The sequence below is a fragment of the Humulus lupulus genome, chromosome 9 (genome assembly GCF_963169125.1).
Source record: "Humulus lupulus chromosome 9, drHumLupu1.1, whole genome shotgun sequence".
In the NCBI taxonomy this organism is placed as follows: Eukaryota; Viridiplantae; Streptophyta; class Magnoliopsida; order Rosales; family Cannabaceae; genus Humulus; species Humulus lupulus.
In genome coordinates this window covers 167,768,512-167,785,007 of record NC_084801.1, presented here as the reverse complement: position 1 = coordinate 167,785,007, position 16,496 = coordinate 167,768,512, and the positions used below count along the sequence as shown (strand labels likewise).

At 34.2% G+C, this 16,496-nt stretch overlaps 2 protein-coding genes and 1 long non-coding RNA gene across 3 annotated transcripts; 2 read left to right on the top strand and 1 right to left on the bottom strand.

Annotated features, from left to right (window-relative positions):
* Positions 1-1,631: 1,631 nt before the first annotated feature.
* On the top strand, positions 1,632-4,657 carry LOC133800997 (protein SCO1 homolog 1, mitochondrial). Its single transcript, XM_062239125.1, has 7 exons — positions 1,632-1,894; positions 2,090-2,281; positions 2,374-2,464; positions 3,157-3,369; positions 3,652-3,741; positions 3,843-3,975; positions 4,317-4,657. Exons 1-7 carry the CDS (start codon positions 1,739-1,741, stop codon positions 4,423-4,425), a joined length of 984 nt encoding a protein of 327 aa, XP_062095109.1. The 5' UTR covers positions 1,632-1,738; the 3' UTR covers positions 4,426-4,657.
* Positions 4,658-7,692: 3,035 nt separating this feature from the next.
* Positions 7,693-9,675, top strand: LOC133802405 (uncharacterized). The gene is made up of 3 exons (XR_009877299.1): positions 7,693-8,057; positions 8,139-8,217; positions 9,269-9,675. It is a non-coding gene; the product is annotated as an uncharacterized LOC133802405 (long non-coding RNA).
* A 2,684-nt stretch (positions 9,676-12,359) lies between these two features.
* Positions 12,360-16,169, bottom strand: LOC133800996 (B3 domain-containing transcription factor VRN1-like). The gene is made up of 5 exons (XM_062239124.1): positions 15,990-16,169; positions 15,095-15,179; positions 14,491-14,836; positions 14,258-14,409; positions 12,360-14,147 (listed from the first exon to the last, which is right to left on the bottom strand). The coding sequence occupies exons 2-5, from the start codon at positions 15,146-15,148 to the stop codon at positions 13,911-13,913; spliced, it is 789 nt and encodes a 262-aa protein (XP_062095108.1). The 5' UTR covers positions 15,149-15,179; positions 15,990-16,169; the 3' UTR covers positions 12,360-13,910.
* Positions 16,170-16,496: the final 327 nt, after the last annotated feature.

Genomic DNA, 16,496 nt, shown 5'->3' with positions numbered 1-16,496 from the left:
ACAATCTATTACTATTGGTATTGGGGCAATCATCCGGAATTCAAATAGAGAAGTTTTCGTATGTCTATCCAAAGCTCTATTTGGTATGCACGTTTTTCTAATATTTCTATTTTGCTATTAACAATTGTAATAATTATTATAGATATAATTTTTCCAATATCTTCATATTTCATTACAACTATTGCTAGTTTCGAATTATGACTGGTTATTGACTTAGTTACAACATACATTTTTAGTAGGTTGTTGTATCTCTTGAGCCTTCAATTTTCTTTTCTTGTTTATGGATGATTAGTTTTATTATATCGAAGGGATGTATATCCCTTCGGTTTAGGATCAGGATTTTATGTTATTTACATTTTATTTTATTTTTATTGTCTATTAATTTCTTACTCCTTCGGCTAAGATTTTGCATGCTCTTATGGAGTGCTATAATGTTTTCTGTAGGAAGTTTTTCTTTCATCCTAGCAGAAGCAGTAGTAGTGATGGTGGCTTTGGATTAGTCTTTTCTGCTTGGGTTACCTTTACACTTCATAGAGACTGACTGTTTAGCTTTAGTCTCTACTTACTCTAAGAGATCCTTGTATGCTAACGAGTTAGGATCTTTGTTAGATGATATAGCAAGTCTATTATCCAGTTTTCTCGAGGCATCCCTAATTCATGTTCGTCGTTCGGCTAATAAAATTGCTCATGAATTAGCTGCGCATGCACTCAAGGTGGATGGTGAACTTGCATGGTTGGATGATTTTTCATCCTTCCCATTTGATTTATTACACTCTGATTATTTTCAATGAAATGTTTCATTGTTCAAAAAAAAAAAAAATCAACATTTTGTAAATATAAAAAAGATTAAAAAAAAAGTATATTTTAGTTATTTTATTTAAGAATAAAAGTACTACAAGAAAATGACTACAACGACCACATCTATTGCGACGACTGTAAAGTCATCGCTGCATGTAGACGAATTCCACTAAAAATTCTTTTTTTTTTTAAAAATATATTGAAATAAATCAGCTACAACGATGGTAGGGTGGCTAACATCACGCCACCAGAACCCTCCAAATTCCAAGAACTCATACAATTGATAAAAGTTGCATAATTAATAGAAACATAAACTGTGAAAATGTAAAAAATTATTTGAAATTTCAAGGGTTTATGCATTTTTAGACCATGTGTTTTGGCTCATTACTTATTTGGACCATGTGTTTTGATAAATTACTTTTTGGACCTTGTATTTTCTAAAATAGTTCAAATAGACCCCTAAATTCGATTTTGATCAAAGTTTTTTTTTTTTAACTAAAATCACAAATAATTAATCAAACTAACGACTTAGAACAAAAATACAGTCATTCTGCCTAAGAACTGTGTTGTTATATTCAATTTTTTGTTCGTCAAAATCAGGTTTACGGGCCTATTTGACCATTTTACAAAACACAGGGTCCGAAAAATAATTTATAAAAACACATAGCCCAAACAGGTAATGAGTCAAAACATAGAGTCTAAAAATGTATAAAGTCATTGTAAAATTGAAAAATAAATGTTTTGCCCTAAAAAATATAATTTTTTAGCTAAATTAGTAAAAAAAAAAGTTTTTAAAAATGGCCCAATTACTCCATTGCCGGCCCTGCTTGGATGTAAACTGTTGTAAGCACAATTTTCAAAAGGGGTTTGGCCGAAACTGTAATAATAGCTAAAACCCTTCATTTTGAGAAGATCATCCAGAACCTTTGCAAATCCGTCAATGGCGACCACCATTTCCAGGAAGACTAACCATTTTCGTTACTTCTATCAGTCATTATCCTATCACACACTTAAACGATGCCCATCTCCATTGCCTTCTTCACAGCTGAATGAGGCGGTTCAGTTTCGACGACCTTTTGCTCTTCTTCTACAATCGGTTCGTACACTTTTCTCTAATTTCTCAGTTATATTTCCCCTTTTTTAATCATACCCTTTTAACGGTTTATAGAAATATTTAACACGATTGTTCGTGCTTTTCCTTCGTCTTTTCAATTTTTTCAATGCAAATTTTGTGGCTTTGATCTAGAACTCAGTGAAAATAAAATTATTCTTCGATTTGGAAAATGTTTAGGTATTGCCTCGAGGGCTTGGAGCACAATCTCCAACTATGTATCAGAGATGTCTAATTTCAACTACGATTGCGCCCAATACTAATGCATCAAAAACAGGAGAAGAGGCTAATTCTGGCAAAGAGGAGAAGTCCGGGGAATCAAATCAGAACCAGAATCAAAGCGGTGATTCTGGAAAACCCGTCCGCGGAGGGGTACATATTTATCATTTGTATATATTGATTATATGAACTTTTATTTTTGGTTTAAGACATTTTCTAACCCTGTTGTGTTTGACTTTTTGCAGCCAGTTTCTTGGTTGAGTTTTATTTTGCTGATAGCAACAGGACTGGGAATTATCTTCTATTATGATGTGGAAAAGAGAAAACATATTGAAGGTAGATTACTATGGTGAGTAGGGTGTTTGTTAGCTGTGCTAGTGGAGTCAGGTCTCATGAACTGAATGGAAATTGTTTGGATGTTTGTGTTTGGACATTCTAAAGTTCACAAAAGTTTTATAGTAGATGTATAAACGCAAAAACCGTTATGTTGTGTGCATGTGAAATTTGCTTTTTGAAGAGTGAAAATTTACTGCTGGATCTGCAATTGTCTGATGACTAGAACTTGTTTCAATTTTTCTGTGTAAAATTGGAACTTGTTTCAAGCAATCTCAACACAAGCATAGAGATATGATTGGTGGCATTTATGCTTTTGAATGCATACTTTTTGTGTTTGTAAAATGTTACGCCTATTGTTTTTCTTTCCTAGAGATCCTATTTTGATGCGTTTCTTTTGTGTTTTACACTTTCCTGTGTTGTTACACTGCTCGGTATGTTTTGTGTTAAGTTTTTTTCTTTGTTTTTCCATGTCAATGTTATTTTATAGTCTTCCTGTGTTTGTAGTTTTAGGGCCCTTTCCATTTGGGATCCGTCTTTATTTTTGTTCTTTATGGTTTATGTACTAGACCTATATCTTAATATATTTGTGTTCCCTGTGTTTTATGGGGTTCACTTCCAGCAAAAAAAAAAGAGTAAATATTGTTGCTTTCTTCAGCATTTTAGCATATTTATTGAGAAAGTTTTTGTTGTAGATATATATACTGCTTCAAAAGAAGTAAAACAAGGACCAGCTGTTGGAAAAGCTGCCATTGGAGGCCCATTTAATCTTATCAACCATCAAGGGAAGAGGGTGACTGAAAAGGATTTTTTGGGAAAATGGACGTTATTGTACTTTGGTTTCACTCACTGTCCTGATATCTGCCCAGATGAGTTACTAAAGTTAGCTGCTGCAATTGATAAAATAAGTAAGTTTCTGAATCTACAATTGGATATCACGTGTTCTTCGATCTCTAATGCTATATATTTGTGTTCCATTCACTCCTGTGTTATGATGCACTTGAAAAGTATAAGATATCAATAGGATTTGGATGAGTTTCTAAGGCTTGACTTGTCCTTTCTCACCCTCCTTTACTTTTGGAATCTCCTGTTTTTCTTTTGAGAAAAAATATTGTTTTGTCTGTAAGCATGTCAGTTATGACATTTTACCATCAAATGTTACTTCTAATAAGATTATTCCCCGTCTGTAGAACAAAATGCGGGGCTTGAAATAGTACCTGTGTTCATCTCTGTTGATCCCGAGAGAGATACGGTCGAGCAAGTTGCTGAATATGTCAAAGGTGCTTTTCCATTTATGAATGTTCACTATTTATTTTTATCTCATGTATTGATAAAACATTGTTTGTTTGGCATTTATTTTATTGTTTTCTTTTACTACCAGAGTTCCATCCAAAGTTAATAGGGTTAACAGGAGACCCGGATGAGATTCGCAGTGTTGCTCGTGCATATCGAGTCTACTATATGAAGACAGCGGAGGAAGATTCTGATTATCTTGTTGATCATTCTATAGTCATGTATGTATCAACTCCTCCTCCTTCATTGCCTATTTTAACTTTGTTAAATTCCATACTGACTTGCTTATTTCTCTGCTCATGATTGTGTAATTGTATTTTTCCCTTGTCATCTCTCTCACCCAATGATATTTGTTATCATAATCCAGGTGGGTTCAAGATTTTAATTAGGGGTCTAAATGTAAAACCTTTAGACCATTTTAATATTACATGGCTGCAGAATTTGTATGCACATAGTATTATTTACATTATAGTCTAAAAGTTGATGCTGTCTTTTACAGCTTGCACCCTCAATTTTTTTTTGTGCGTCACTAATACAAGTGTATGTACCGAATTTTGTGCAGGTATTTAATGAGTCCTGACATGCAGTTTGTGAAATTTTTTGGGAAGAATAATGATGTTGATTCACTTACTGATGGTATAATCAAGGAGATAAAGAACTACAAGAAGTAGAATTTTGTTTTGTTCTTGTTCACAGACACAAAGTGCCTTTGGCATCATTCATTTTTTGACTTCGTTATGCCAATTTCTTGGACCAATAGTGTCTCATTTCAGAAAAGTATGAAATGGTGTTGGAAACATTGAGAGGCTTGTAAGGAATTCAAAATATTGCTGAGAAATATTATGAAATAATTGTTTTACTACATACATAATAACAAAGACTAAATAGGACCATCAAATTTGAGCTTGATGACTAATTTTGGGTATTGTTCTACCTATAATGATATCCAGGAATGGTTCCATGATCTCATGACCTTCTAATTCTAATGTGTAATTACCTTTTCAGAAAATAATAATAAATGAAATTATTCCTTTCATTTCTCTTTCTACTATGACACCTTTTGGTTTTCTTCATAAATAAATTCTTCCATTGTAGTCAATTTAACCGGGAAAAAAATTTCATCAATGCAAATATTTCCTTCGTTTCTTAAAAAGTTTTTTATTTAATAAAATAGTTTCTTAATCTTTGTTTGGTTTTTTTTAATAGAAGTGTTCTTATTGCTGTATATTTACAATTATAACGTCAGAAATAAATGTTGAACTAAATACTTTTTTTTTTTTTGCATTCATTTATCTCAATACAAGACATGTATTCTACCATAAAAGAATAAAAGAAAATGCCAAAAAGCGTATGAAAGAGAGTTTCTTATCACTCCTCAACTAATAAACAAATTAATAATAGGATTAAGCTATCACCAGAACAAGATTGGTTCCTTGATATTCAGATATATATTATGGGAAAGTCTAGAAAATGGTACACTTTTTTAAAACATGTTCTTAGAGTATAATATATTTTATTTTGTTTTATATATATATATATATATATATATATATATTTTTGTAAAAATCTAACTTAATAGAAAATGTCCGTACCATAGGGTCATTTTTTATTTCTGGCATTTGGAAAAATTATAACTCAAGTTTTTTATGACTGTGTATATTATATTTATAGCAGACATCCCACTAATTTTCGAGAAATTCTAAATAATTTACAGTGCCCAAATTATAGTTCAAACAACTAATTACACGTGTAACTAAGTTTTTTTATACACATGGAAAACATACTATTTGAACTTTGATTGGGAAATTTCTTGTTATATGCATGATAACTTAATAAAAAATTTTAATATGCCAACATAAGTTATTATCCCAAATATATATGACAATTTTAATTTTTTAGACAAAAATACCCCTAACATTCAAACACTCATTTTCTCTCTAAATCCGAACTCTCTTTCTCTAACATCTCTCATTCTCTCACTCTCTCTATCATTCTAATATTGTAGATCTCGAAAAAATACCAAAATTAAAAAAAAAAATCATCTGAAACTGACATTTGAGTGAAAAAATATGAACCTCCAAATTTTCGTTAAATTTCGGTGCAGAGCATCGAAACAATCGATTTTGCATCGAAAAAACATCGTTTTGCCAAAAAACAAGTTTTCATTATTGCATCAAAAAGAGCATCGAAACACCATTGATTTTACATCGAAACACCGTCAATTTTGCATGGAAATTGCATCGAAACACCATAAAAAAAAAACATCTAAATTGCATCAAAACGATGCATTTTCGATGCAATTTCGATGCTCTTGCGATGCAGTCATGAAACTTGATTTTTGGCAAAAACGATGCTTTTTCGATGCAAAATCGATGGTGTTTCGATGCTCTTGCGATGCAATCATGAAAACTTGTTTTTTTTTTGCCAAACCGATGTTTTTTCGATACAAAATCGATCGTGTTTCGATGCAAAATCGATGTTGTTTCGAAATTGTTGCGATGCAATCATGAAAACTTGATTTTTTGCCAAAACGATGCTTTTTCGATGCAAAATCGATGGTATTTCGATGCTCTTGCGATGTAATCATGAAAACTTTTTTTGGCCAAAACGATGCTTTTTCGGTGTAATTTCGATGCAAAATCGATGGTGTTTCAATGAAAAATTGATGGTGTTTCGATGCGCTTGCAATGCAATCATGAAAACTTGTTTTTTTTTTTGTTGCCAAAATGATGTTTTTTTCGATGCAAAATTGATGGTATTTCAATGCTATTGTGATGCAATCATAAAAACTTTATTTTTGGCCAAAATGATGCTTTTTCGATGCAATTTTGATGCTCTGTACTGAAATTTGACAAAAACTTTGGAGGTTCATATTTTTCACTCAAATGTCTTTTTTAGATTATTTTTTTTATTAATTTTGGTATTTTTTCGAGATCTACAATATTAGAATGAGAGAGGGAGTGAGAGAGTGAAAGAATGAAAGATGTTAGAGAGAGAGAGTTCGAATTGAGAGAGAAAATGGTGTTTGAATATTATGGGTATTTTTGTCTAAAAAAATTACAATTGTTATATATTTTGGATAATGACTTATGTTGACATATTAAAAAATTGAACTAAATTATCATGCATAGAACGTGAAATTTCCCCTTAGATTTGTGCATTGTAAATTATTCGAAATTTGGATGCTTGTTATAACTATAATATACACTGTCATGAAAAATCAATTAAGTTATAATTAATCTAAATATCAGAAATAAAAAATGACCTATGGTGGGGGCATTTTCCTATTGGTAAGCGTATTTTCTATGCATACTGTAGAATTATCCAGAATTAAAAAATTTGTGATTTCATCTAAATATTTCCACCAAATTATGACAGTAATTTAATAGAATATACCAACTCAATAATATTTTTTTATAAGATTTAAACTACTAATATTGCAAAATTTAATTTAATATAAAATGTTTTATGTAACGACCCAAATTTACTAATAGGGCTTAAGGGCCTTGATTAGTGTGCCGGGAGGGCATAACTGGATTATATGTGATTTAAATAATTAAAAACATGTTATATGATTGTTTGGATATTTGTGATGCGTGACTATGTGTATTAGTATGCATGTAGGCCCTGATTAGGTTAGAATGACATATTTGTAATTTTGATCTGTTGAGGGCATAACTGTAAATATCTGTGATAAATTGTGGAGACCACATTATTATGTAGATATATTTGTAGCTTGTGACTCGAGGTGATCCTAGAGAGCGGTTTAGCGAAAAAGTCACGGCGGGGATTTATACCCGGCTCGGGGCGAGCCTGGGGGTATTTCTGGGGATTTAGGAAATATATTGGAGTCTATTTTGATATTGAGGAATATAATTGGTGATTAGTTAGGTGTTGAGAAGTAAGCAGTAAATATTAGAGACACTCGAAGAATTAGCGGGAATTGAGAGTAATGGCCAAAATGCCCTTAAGATGTTTAAAAGCTTAGTTTTAAGTGGGAGGGCAATATGTTCTTTTGGTGTTTAGAATCAGAGATAAGGGTCATGCTGCTTTATTCCTTAGTGGATTATGTAGAAAGTTTTAGAAGACTGAAAAAAGGAAAAGAAAAGAAAAAGGAAAAGAAAAGAAGGAGAAAGGAAAGAAGGGAAAAGCAGGGCACTACTCTCTTGTACGGTTTTGGCTTTTCTTCACCAATTTTTCTGGAAATTTGGAGCTAAAATTCAGAGAAGGCTTAGGCTAAGACTCAACACTAGGGTCCTTGATTTTTCTTGGGGAATTGGCAGAGGTTATTCATCCATTTGAGGTAAGGTTTTGAGGTTGTTATTCAGTTCTTGGTTTTTGGTGTTGAATTGGTTTCTAAGCTGAGTTTCTGTGGGAATTCTAGGGGATTAAGCCTAAGGATTTGAGGAGGTGAAGGCTAAGGAAGTGTGGAAGATAACCTAGGTCAAATTCATCTATCAAAGGTAAGAAATTCTAGCTTTAAGTTCTATGATTTCTGTTGTTCTGTTGAGTTTTTGAGCTTCAAACTCAGTCATGGTGATTTCCTTGTTTTGGGGTGCATGTGCTTAAGTTTCATATGGTTGGGTCATATGGGGTGAGTTATAGATGATGGTGGACTTGCTTTGGTGTTTGGTTGAGGTTTGGATGGGTGTTAGAGAGTTTTGGCTCAAGGAAGTTCGAAGGGGGAAAATCTGAGTGTTGTCTGGCTGTGACTAACGCTAGCCTTAGGGCGTTATAGCGCTAGGCTTGGGTGTCAGGGAGCCTGTTGGCTCTGTTTGTAGTGCTATAGCGCCATCTTTATGGCGTTGTAGCGATACCCTGTTTCCAAAAGGGGGTTTTTGAGTTATTTCTTAGGGTTTTTGCCTGGGGTCTCGGGGTTTGATTCCACCACCCCGTTTGGTGGAATTAGGGCTTCCTGAGGGCTCGAGATGGGTCCCTGAGGCTAGGTTTTGGATTTGAAGTTTGGTATGGTTCTAATTTATGACCGTGACTAGGTGTACGCTAGGGCTCGGACGGGATCGTGCTTGAGGGTTGAATTGAACAAAGCTATTAGAATCTAAAGGTAATAAACTGCACCCGGTTATGTATTAATGATGGGACTAAGAGCTCCCTATACATGAAATGTGTAATAGATGGTATTATGCCATGGGACATGTGATAAACGGCCTAAGAGTGCCGGAATCAATATTTGCGCACAGGGCGCGACTCGGCCACTAGTAGCTGAGGACAACTTAATATTCACTGAGCTCAGTTTAAGTGGGCCGGAGTCAGTGGGGTAAATAGGGGGTGCGACCTAAGGGCGTCGACCCTGTTTATTATGTGACTTGGTTATAAATGTTTAGCGATGAGTTTGGTATGCTGAATGTCTATTTATATGAACATTGTGGATTGTTGAGTATATGGCTATGCGTTATGAGTTGCTTGATTGCTGATTTACAAATTTATTGCTTAATGATTATGCTCTGTTATCTGGCTTCTTGCTGGGCCTTGGCTCACGGGTGCTACATGGTGCAGGTAAAGGCAAGGGCAAGGTGGATCAGTCCTGAGATGGAGAACTTTGGGGCTGAATGTACATTGTCAGCTGATTGGCCGCCACGACCGAGGAGTGGTACAGGACGAGAAAAACCTAATTGTCTGTTTTGCCCTTAGAGTGGCTAGCAACTGTACTTTTATCCTGAAATTTTGTAAAGAGTCTTTTAACGCTACTACCTTTGGGATCCCATGTAAAAATGTTTGGTTATAAGAAACGAAACTTTTGAGACCGAGATTTTTTAACCCTAGTTCAACTTTAGTTTCTGAAACACGTTTCTAACTAAACGGCTTGATTAGCAAGTCTTACACATTTGTAAACACACAGTGTAACGGTCTTGGCTATCCATGGCGATACATTTTATCAATGCACTTTGTTATATTATAACCTATCTTTCCAACCAATAATGTTAGAAAAATCTCAAAGGAAATTACAATTTTACAACCCATAACCTTTGAACCTAATATAAATATTTTTAATTTAATGGAAGAATCATATGTATTATAAGATGTCATGAGAGAAAAAGTTTGATCACCATCAACAAATTGATTAGAGAAAAACAAAATGCAAAACATATTCTATAAATATATGTGTATATATATAGGGGAATTCTCCTATAGAGACTTCACTTTAAGCTTTATTGGTGGGGCTCTCAGTGTTTTTCGACCCGTGAACATTTTTCAGCGCGATTCTTTTTATGACCGTGTATATTGTAGCTATTTAGAGTATCCTGCAAATTTTCAGAAAATTCTGAATAATTTACAGTACTGAAAACTAAATTTAAACATATTGTTTTCCACTCACATAAAAAAAATTAGTCACGCGTGCAACATGTTTGAACTTAGTTTTCAGTACTGTAAACTATTCGAAATTCTCTGAAAATTTGCATGATGATCTAAATAGCTACAATATACACGGTCATACAAAAAAATCGCACCGAAAACTATCCACGGGTCGAGAACACTGAGAGTCCCACCGGTAGGGCTTAAAGTGAAGCCCCTATAGGAGAATTCTCCTATATATATAAATAGTACAATTCTTTTATAGGGGCTTCACTTTAAGCCCTATTGGTGGGGCTCTCAGTGTTTCTCGACCCGTTAACAGTTTTCGGCGCGATTTTTTTTTTATAACCATGTATATTGTAGCTATTTAGAGCATCCTGCAAATTTTCATAAAAATTCTGAATATTTTACAGTATCGAAAACTAGGTTCAAACATGTTTCTTTCCATGCGCATAAAAAAATTAGTCACGTGTGCAACAACATGTTTAAACTTAGTTTTCGGTACTGTAAACTATTCGGAATTTTCTGAAAATTTGCAGGAAGCTCTAAATAGCTACAATATACACACTCATAAAAAAAATCGAGCCAAAAACTATTCACGGGTCAAGAACACTGAGAGCCCCACCGATAGAGCTTAAAGTGAAGTCCCTTTAAGAGAATTACCCTATATAAATATATCTCAAAGTAACAAATCAACAAGAATAGAAATGTCATTTCTTTTTTATCAAAAAAAAAAACAAGATTGAAAATGTCAGACTCATTAGCACTAGCAGCTGCAGAGAAAGTATTAATATAAGAAGCCTCATCAGCCACTGAAATTGAAGTTTGATAATGAATAATATGACAAGTTAAGATAATGCTAAGACAAAACAAGGGAAAGGAGTCATATCTATTTAATAGTCTAAACAGAATCCACTTGAACAAAAACCAGTGCAAACGATGTTTAAATTAATACAAAAGCTACAGCCAGAAGATAAATTCATGATTAATTGAAGTTACCATTGATAGTAGCAGGAATATGTTAAGAGAAACTAAAGTATCATCATCACAAGAACTAAACTATATTAGCTTTTGAAAAGGTTTGGTGAACTTATTTATACAGATCTATGAAGAGCAAAATTGAAAAGAAGATTGCTCTAAGTCTTGCAAAAGTTACAAGACTAGAGGAAAAGAATTGTATTTATAGACTTGGAAATGTTCCATGGAGCAAAAAACAAAGAAAACAGAATTTGTTTATTTGACAGCTCACTAAACTAATTAGGAAACTAAATTAGCTAACAAAGCCTATAAAGTACAGCTGTCTAAACACTATCTATTTTATCATCTGGGTTGACAACCAGAGTGTTGCCTCATTGGCAGAAAATCTCGTTTTCCACGCGAGATCAAAACATATCGAAATTGAAAAAGGGTGGAACACACTAAACCGATCAATAGATAGTGCTTTTGTAAGGATGTCTGCCACTTGGTCCACATATGGTATATAGCGCACTTCAACTTGTCTATTCAGAATTTGATCTTCTAACAAAGTGGAGATCGATTTCGACATGTTTTGATCTCGCGTGGAAAACGGGATTCGCTGCCAATGAGGCAACACTCTGGTTGTCAACCCAGATGATGGGAGATGAAGGCATTCGAATCTGTAGCTCCTGCAAAACTGAAGTGATCCACTTGATTTTTGCTGATGCATTTGCGAGAGCACGAAATTTACTTTCGGTGCTAGCCGAGCTACCACCTGTTGTTTCTTTGCAGGCCAAGAAATTAAGTTGTCCCCTAGAAAAACGGCAGATCCTCCTGTTGAGCGCCGGTCATCAGGGCAGCTTGCTCAATCAACATCCGAGTAAGCTTGGAGAGTGAGACGCAGAGCTGGCTTGATCAGAATCCCATCAGACAAGGTGCCTTTGAGGTATCAAAGTAGTCGTCTATAAGCCTCCCAGTGAGTGGTAGTGGGAGCATGAATGAATTGAGAAAGCTTGTTGAGGATGAAGGCAACGCCAGGGCGGGTAAGAGTGAGATACTGAAGGACACCAAGAGTGCTTCTATACAAGTGTGGATCAGAAAATGGCTCACCAATCTGTAAGGAAAGATTGTGTGTAGAACTCGTAGGACTTGTGTTGCGAAATTTATTGCTATGCAAGTGCATGTATCACAATTCAGTAATAATCTTGGTAAAAACAAGTATCGTCCTCAAGGACTAAATCACCAATTACCAATCAATTAATCTTTTTGTTTCTATTTGTTCAATTAAACTTTGATTCTTGTAATAATGCAGTAGGCTAGATAAAGAGATAAGAAGGAATAGAGAGTGTGTTTTATTGATAGTCTGGGAAATTCGAGAGTCCCAGTTTCTCTCCAAGAGCCAAGGCTCAATACAGATCAAGAAAAAGGCATGCCTCCCCCTACACTCTCTTGTTATTTAATTACAAAAACATTCCTAAATAAACAGATAGCAAATTTATACATTCCAAATCAAAAAGATAGCAAATTGATTCCATATCCTTGTAAATTACCAAACTTAGCTATTACCATACTTAGCCCCCCGATTCATGCGCCTAATATAGGTGTGCCTAATTGGAGGTCTATCAAGATTCATGTCCTTCATAGGGTGCTGCAAAGTCAAGGTTCTCCATACCAAGAGCTATGTGATTTGTGGCCCCAGAGTCGGCATACCACTCAGTGTCATCACCAAAGTCAAGAACAGTAGTGGTCGTATAGGCTTGTGGACCATCTTCACCAAACTCTGTGACATAGACTTTGGGTTGAGAATCACCAACTTTAGGTGTTTTTATCAAATCTGTAATGACAGATTGCAGCAGAATGGCCGATCTTGTGACAAACTTGGCAGAGCAACCACATAGGAGCTGGGGAACCTCTACCAGAAAGTCATCCACCATATTGAGGGTAGTTGTTGTTGCCTCTGCTAAAATTAGAATACGGACGAGGTTGTGTTGATGAATGAGCAAATCTTTGAGAACCAAGAGACACATTGGCCGAAATCTTGGCAGAAATATCATTAACAGAAAGATGTCTCTCAAGTCATGTTTCATGAGACAACAAGAGATTGGTTTTGATCAAAAGACAAACCACCAACAAGGCTCGTAACATGAACAACAACATAGTCAAACTCAGGACCAAAACCATTTAACAGATGTTTGGTGAACTTATCTATACAAGATCTATGAAGAGCAAAATTGAAAAGAAGATTGCTCTAAGTCTTGCAAAAGTTACAAGACTAAGAGGAAAATTGTGGTGTAATCTCCTACACCAGTTCAAGAACAGAATCCAATATATGCAACAAGACAATGAGAATCAAAATATTAAACAGAAAACAAAATGAACAAAATGAAAGGATAAGAACTAATCTGATGGAGAAAATAGCCAAAGGCAATGGCTAATGATTCCTTTATTAAATCTCCAAAGAATGATACAAATAGAGTCACAAGAGCCTAGCTTTACACAATTACAAATCAGCTCACACTGAGAGGCATTGATCAAATACACAATGCTCTCTTTTACAACCCTCCAAAACTCTCTGTGATGACTTAGAAATTCAGTACCAAATAATGAAGCTATGACTCTTATTTATAGACTCAGATAGAATCAAAAGAAAGCTAATTACATACATTTCAGGTAATTAACTAACTAATTAATGACATGTCAGCTGAGTTGGACAAGTGGTTGAAGCATCACTACAAAAATAATTGTATTTATAGACTTGGAAATGTTACATGGAACAAAAAACGAAGAAAGCAGAATTTGTTTATTTGTCAGCTCACTAAACTATTTAGGAAACTGAATTAGCTAACAAAGCCTATAAAGTATAGCTGTCTAAACACTATCTATTTTATCAGCTTTCAATAATGGAGACTTTGAGCACAGCTGGCTCCCTTGATAGGAACTCAAAAACGCAAGCATCCCCTGTGCGTATAGAGTTAGCAGCCAGAAAGGCAGACCATCCTTTGGAAAAAAAGAAGCCAGACCCGCATTTTAGAACCTTCACACCCCATTTTTTAGTCCCCACTGTAAGATATATGGTCTGAGTCTTTGATCCAAGATGATTCTCAGCGAAACTATCTGGTAGACGCTGCAAAAACAGAACAACAAAAGGTTTTAGCTGTCTCAAAAGTCATACAAATATACACAAGTTTATAATGAAAATTTTATAAACAATGTGAGCTTCAAACTACTACTTACCATATAATAACGACGATTCCCTTCAATTCCTATAATTCTTTTAAAGACAGGATTTTTTGAATAAGGTTGTTTAGCTTTGGTATGCCTCCTCATCTTCGGCTTCATATTCGTCAGTGTGTCGTTCATAGTTTCTTCATTGATTTTGGACTTGCCTACAAACAAAAATCAGAAGCAATAGATTGTTAACAACAATTCTATTTTCTTATCATATTTTATTTTTAAGTTTTGGCCACCTTTATAATCCGAGTCAGACTCCTCACTTGACGCTAAATCAATCACGGGTGCTGTGTCATTCTTCTTCCCATCAGAATGGAAAGGAAAAGGAGTGTAATCAATTTCCAACAAATTTTTATTCATTATGATAACATCAAAGTTTGAACTCCCTCTATAATTAAATATTAGTAACTGTCCAACAATTATCTGATAATGCTCCATAAATTTTGGCCAATCTTCATATAAGTATACACTGTTATCCTCTGTAACCATAACAATCTTCCATGTATGGCCACAGGGAAGAGCAATATATGCACTACGGTCCAGAGTATCTCCATACAGTTCTACAAACTCATCTGGAAGAGCCTACATGAATCACAACTAATATAATTAGATACATCTACTGAAAAATAAAAATTAAAGACTTGTGCACATAACAAATGATTTCTCAAAGTTATAATACTTTAAACTAATCTGAGGCATAACATTCAATGTTCACAGGTTTCAATACATAAAAATTTGTTTAATGCATTCGTTATTGTTGCATATTCAATATATAATATATATCAAAACTTTTGGAGCAAAAACCTGAAGGGAACTATAGATCTATGAAGGAATGCTTACCATTTGCATCTTTGAATGTATACCCACAGTCATGGCAAAATGTAAGTTATCCATGGCTCACCCTTTCTCTTGTTTCTTTTTGCGTCTGCCCATAATCCATAAAAAGAGAATATATATATATATATATATACACACATCAGAGCATATACAGTATTTATATTAAGAAAAAAAATCACAAAAACTAGTATGTGTAAATGTTTAAAAGTAATGAGAAAAAGCTCTTCATCAATAAGATCAAAAGAGCTAGAGGACTTTATTTATTTACTGAAGAGATGTACAGGGAGGACCAAGAGTAAGGCAAGAGAAATTATCTACAAAAATACAGTTAGAACAACTAACAAAATAAAATATAAAGGAGAAGAGCGAAGAGAATACCAGAGAGCGAGAGAAAGCAAACTAGTTAGCAGTAAAATTGATAGTTTGGATTTGGAAAATAGAGGAGTGAATGTGTAGCATAGACTACTGTTTTGCCGAAGGAGAACTGGAGATGAGAAAGAAGGGTTTGACAGAGAAGCTAAGAAAGTAAGATATATATGCATTTGAGATGATCAATTTTAAAACGTGAAACCAATTCAAAGGGTCAACAAACCATTCAGAAAAAAACTATGAACATTTAGGGAAAGTTGAATAACAAACACAAAGTATGATAACATACACAAATGGCGATTCAAATGACAGAGAATCAAAGGTACGGCTGATTTGGTATCAGCTTTACCCAGTTTCTGCAATTAAGAGACTGAAATCCACTCCTACTAATTCAAATCAAATGCTCAACGCATCAACACCATTTACCTTTACGAAAAGTTCATCATTTATGAACATGTGTAATAAGGCACCAAAAATGGATAAGGAAAAAACAGAGCAAATCAAAAGGTACGATTTTTTGCTGATTTACCTGACTCTCAAACGTCACATACTCTTGCCATTGCTTCTCCGGCGGGTCCTTACTCTGGATGAACGGAATCAGCTCCATTTTGACGTAGTTTTCTGGCCGGCGATAGTTTCTCTTCTCCATATGATGAAAAGGGCGCGGGCGCAAAACCAAATAAACTATTTTTATTATAAAAAATAATTTTTTTTTTTTTTATTTTTATGAAAAGGAAAATATACTGTGAACAATCCAAGTACAAACAAACCAAACAGCTTACAAACAAAAAGCCTTACATCTGAACCACTCTATTAAAAAAAACTAGATCCTTTGTCCTAATAAGCTTCTTGGAATGATAAAGAAGTCTACCCCTCACCAAAAATTTGATCAACTTAATAACAAAAATTTGATCAAAAAATAAAAATTATTCAAATGTTTATATAAATGTTAAGGAAATTTATGGGTTTCTTTAGGGAATTTTACAATTAAATACTTAAAATTTAAAATATTTATAAAATTAAGTTCAACTAAATT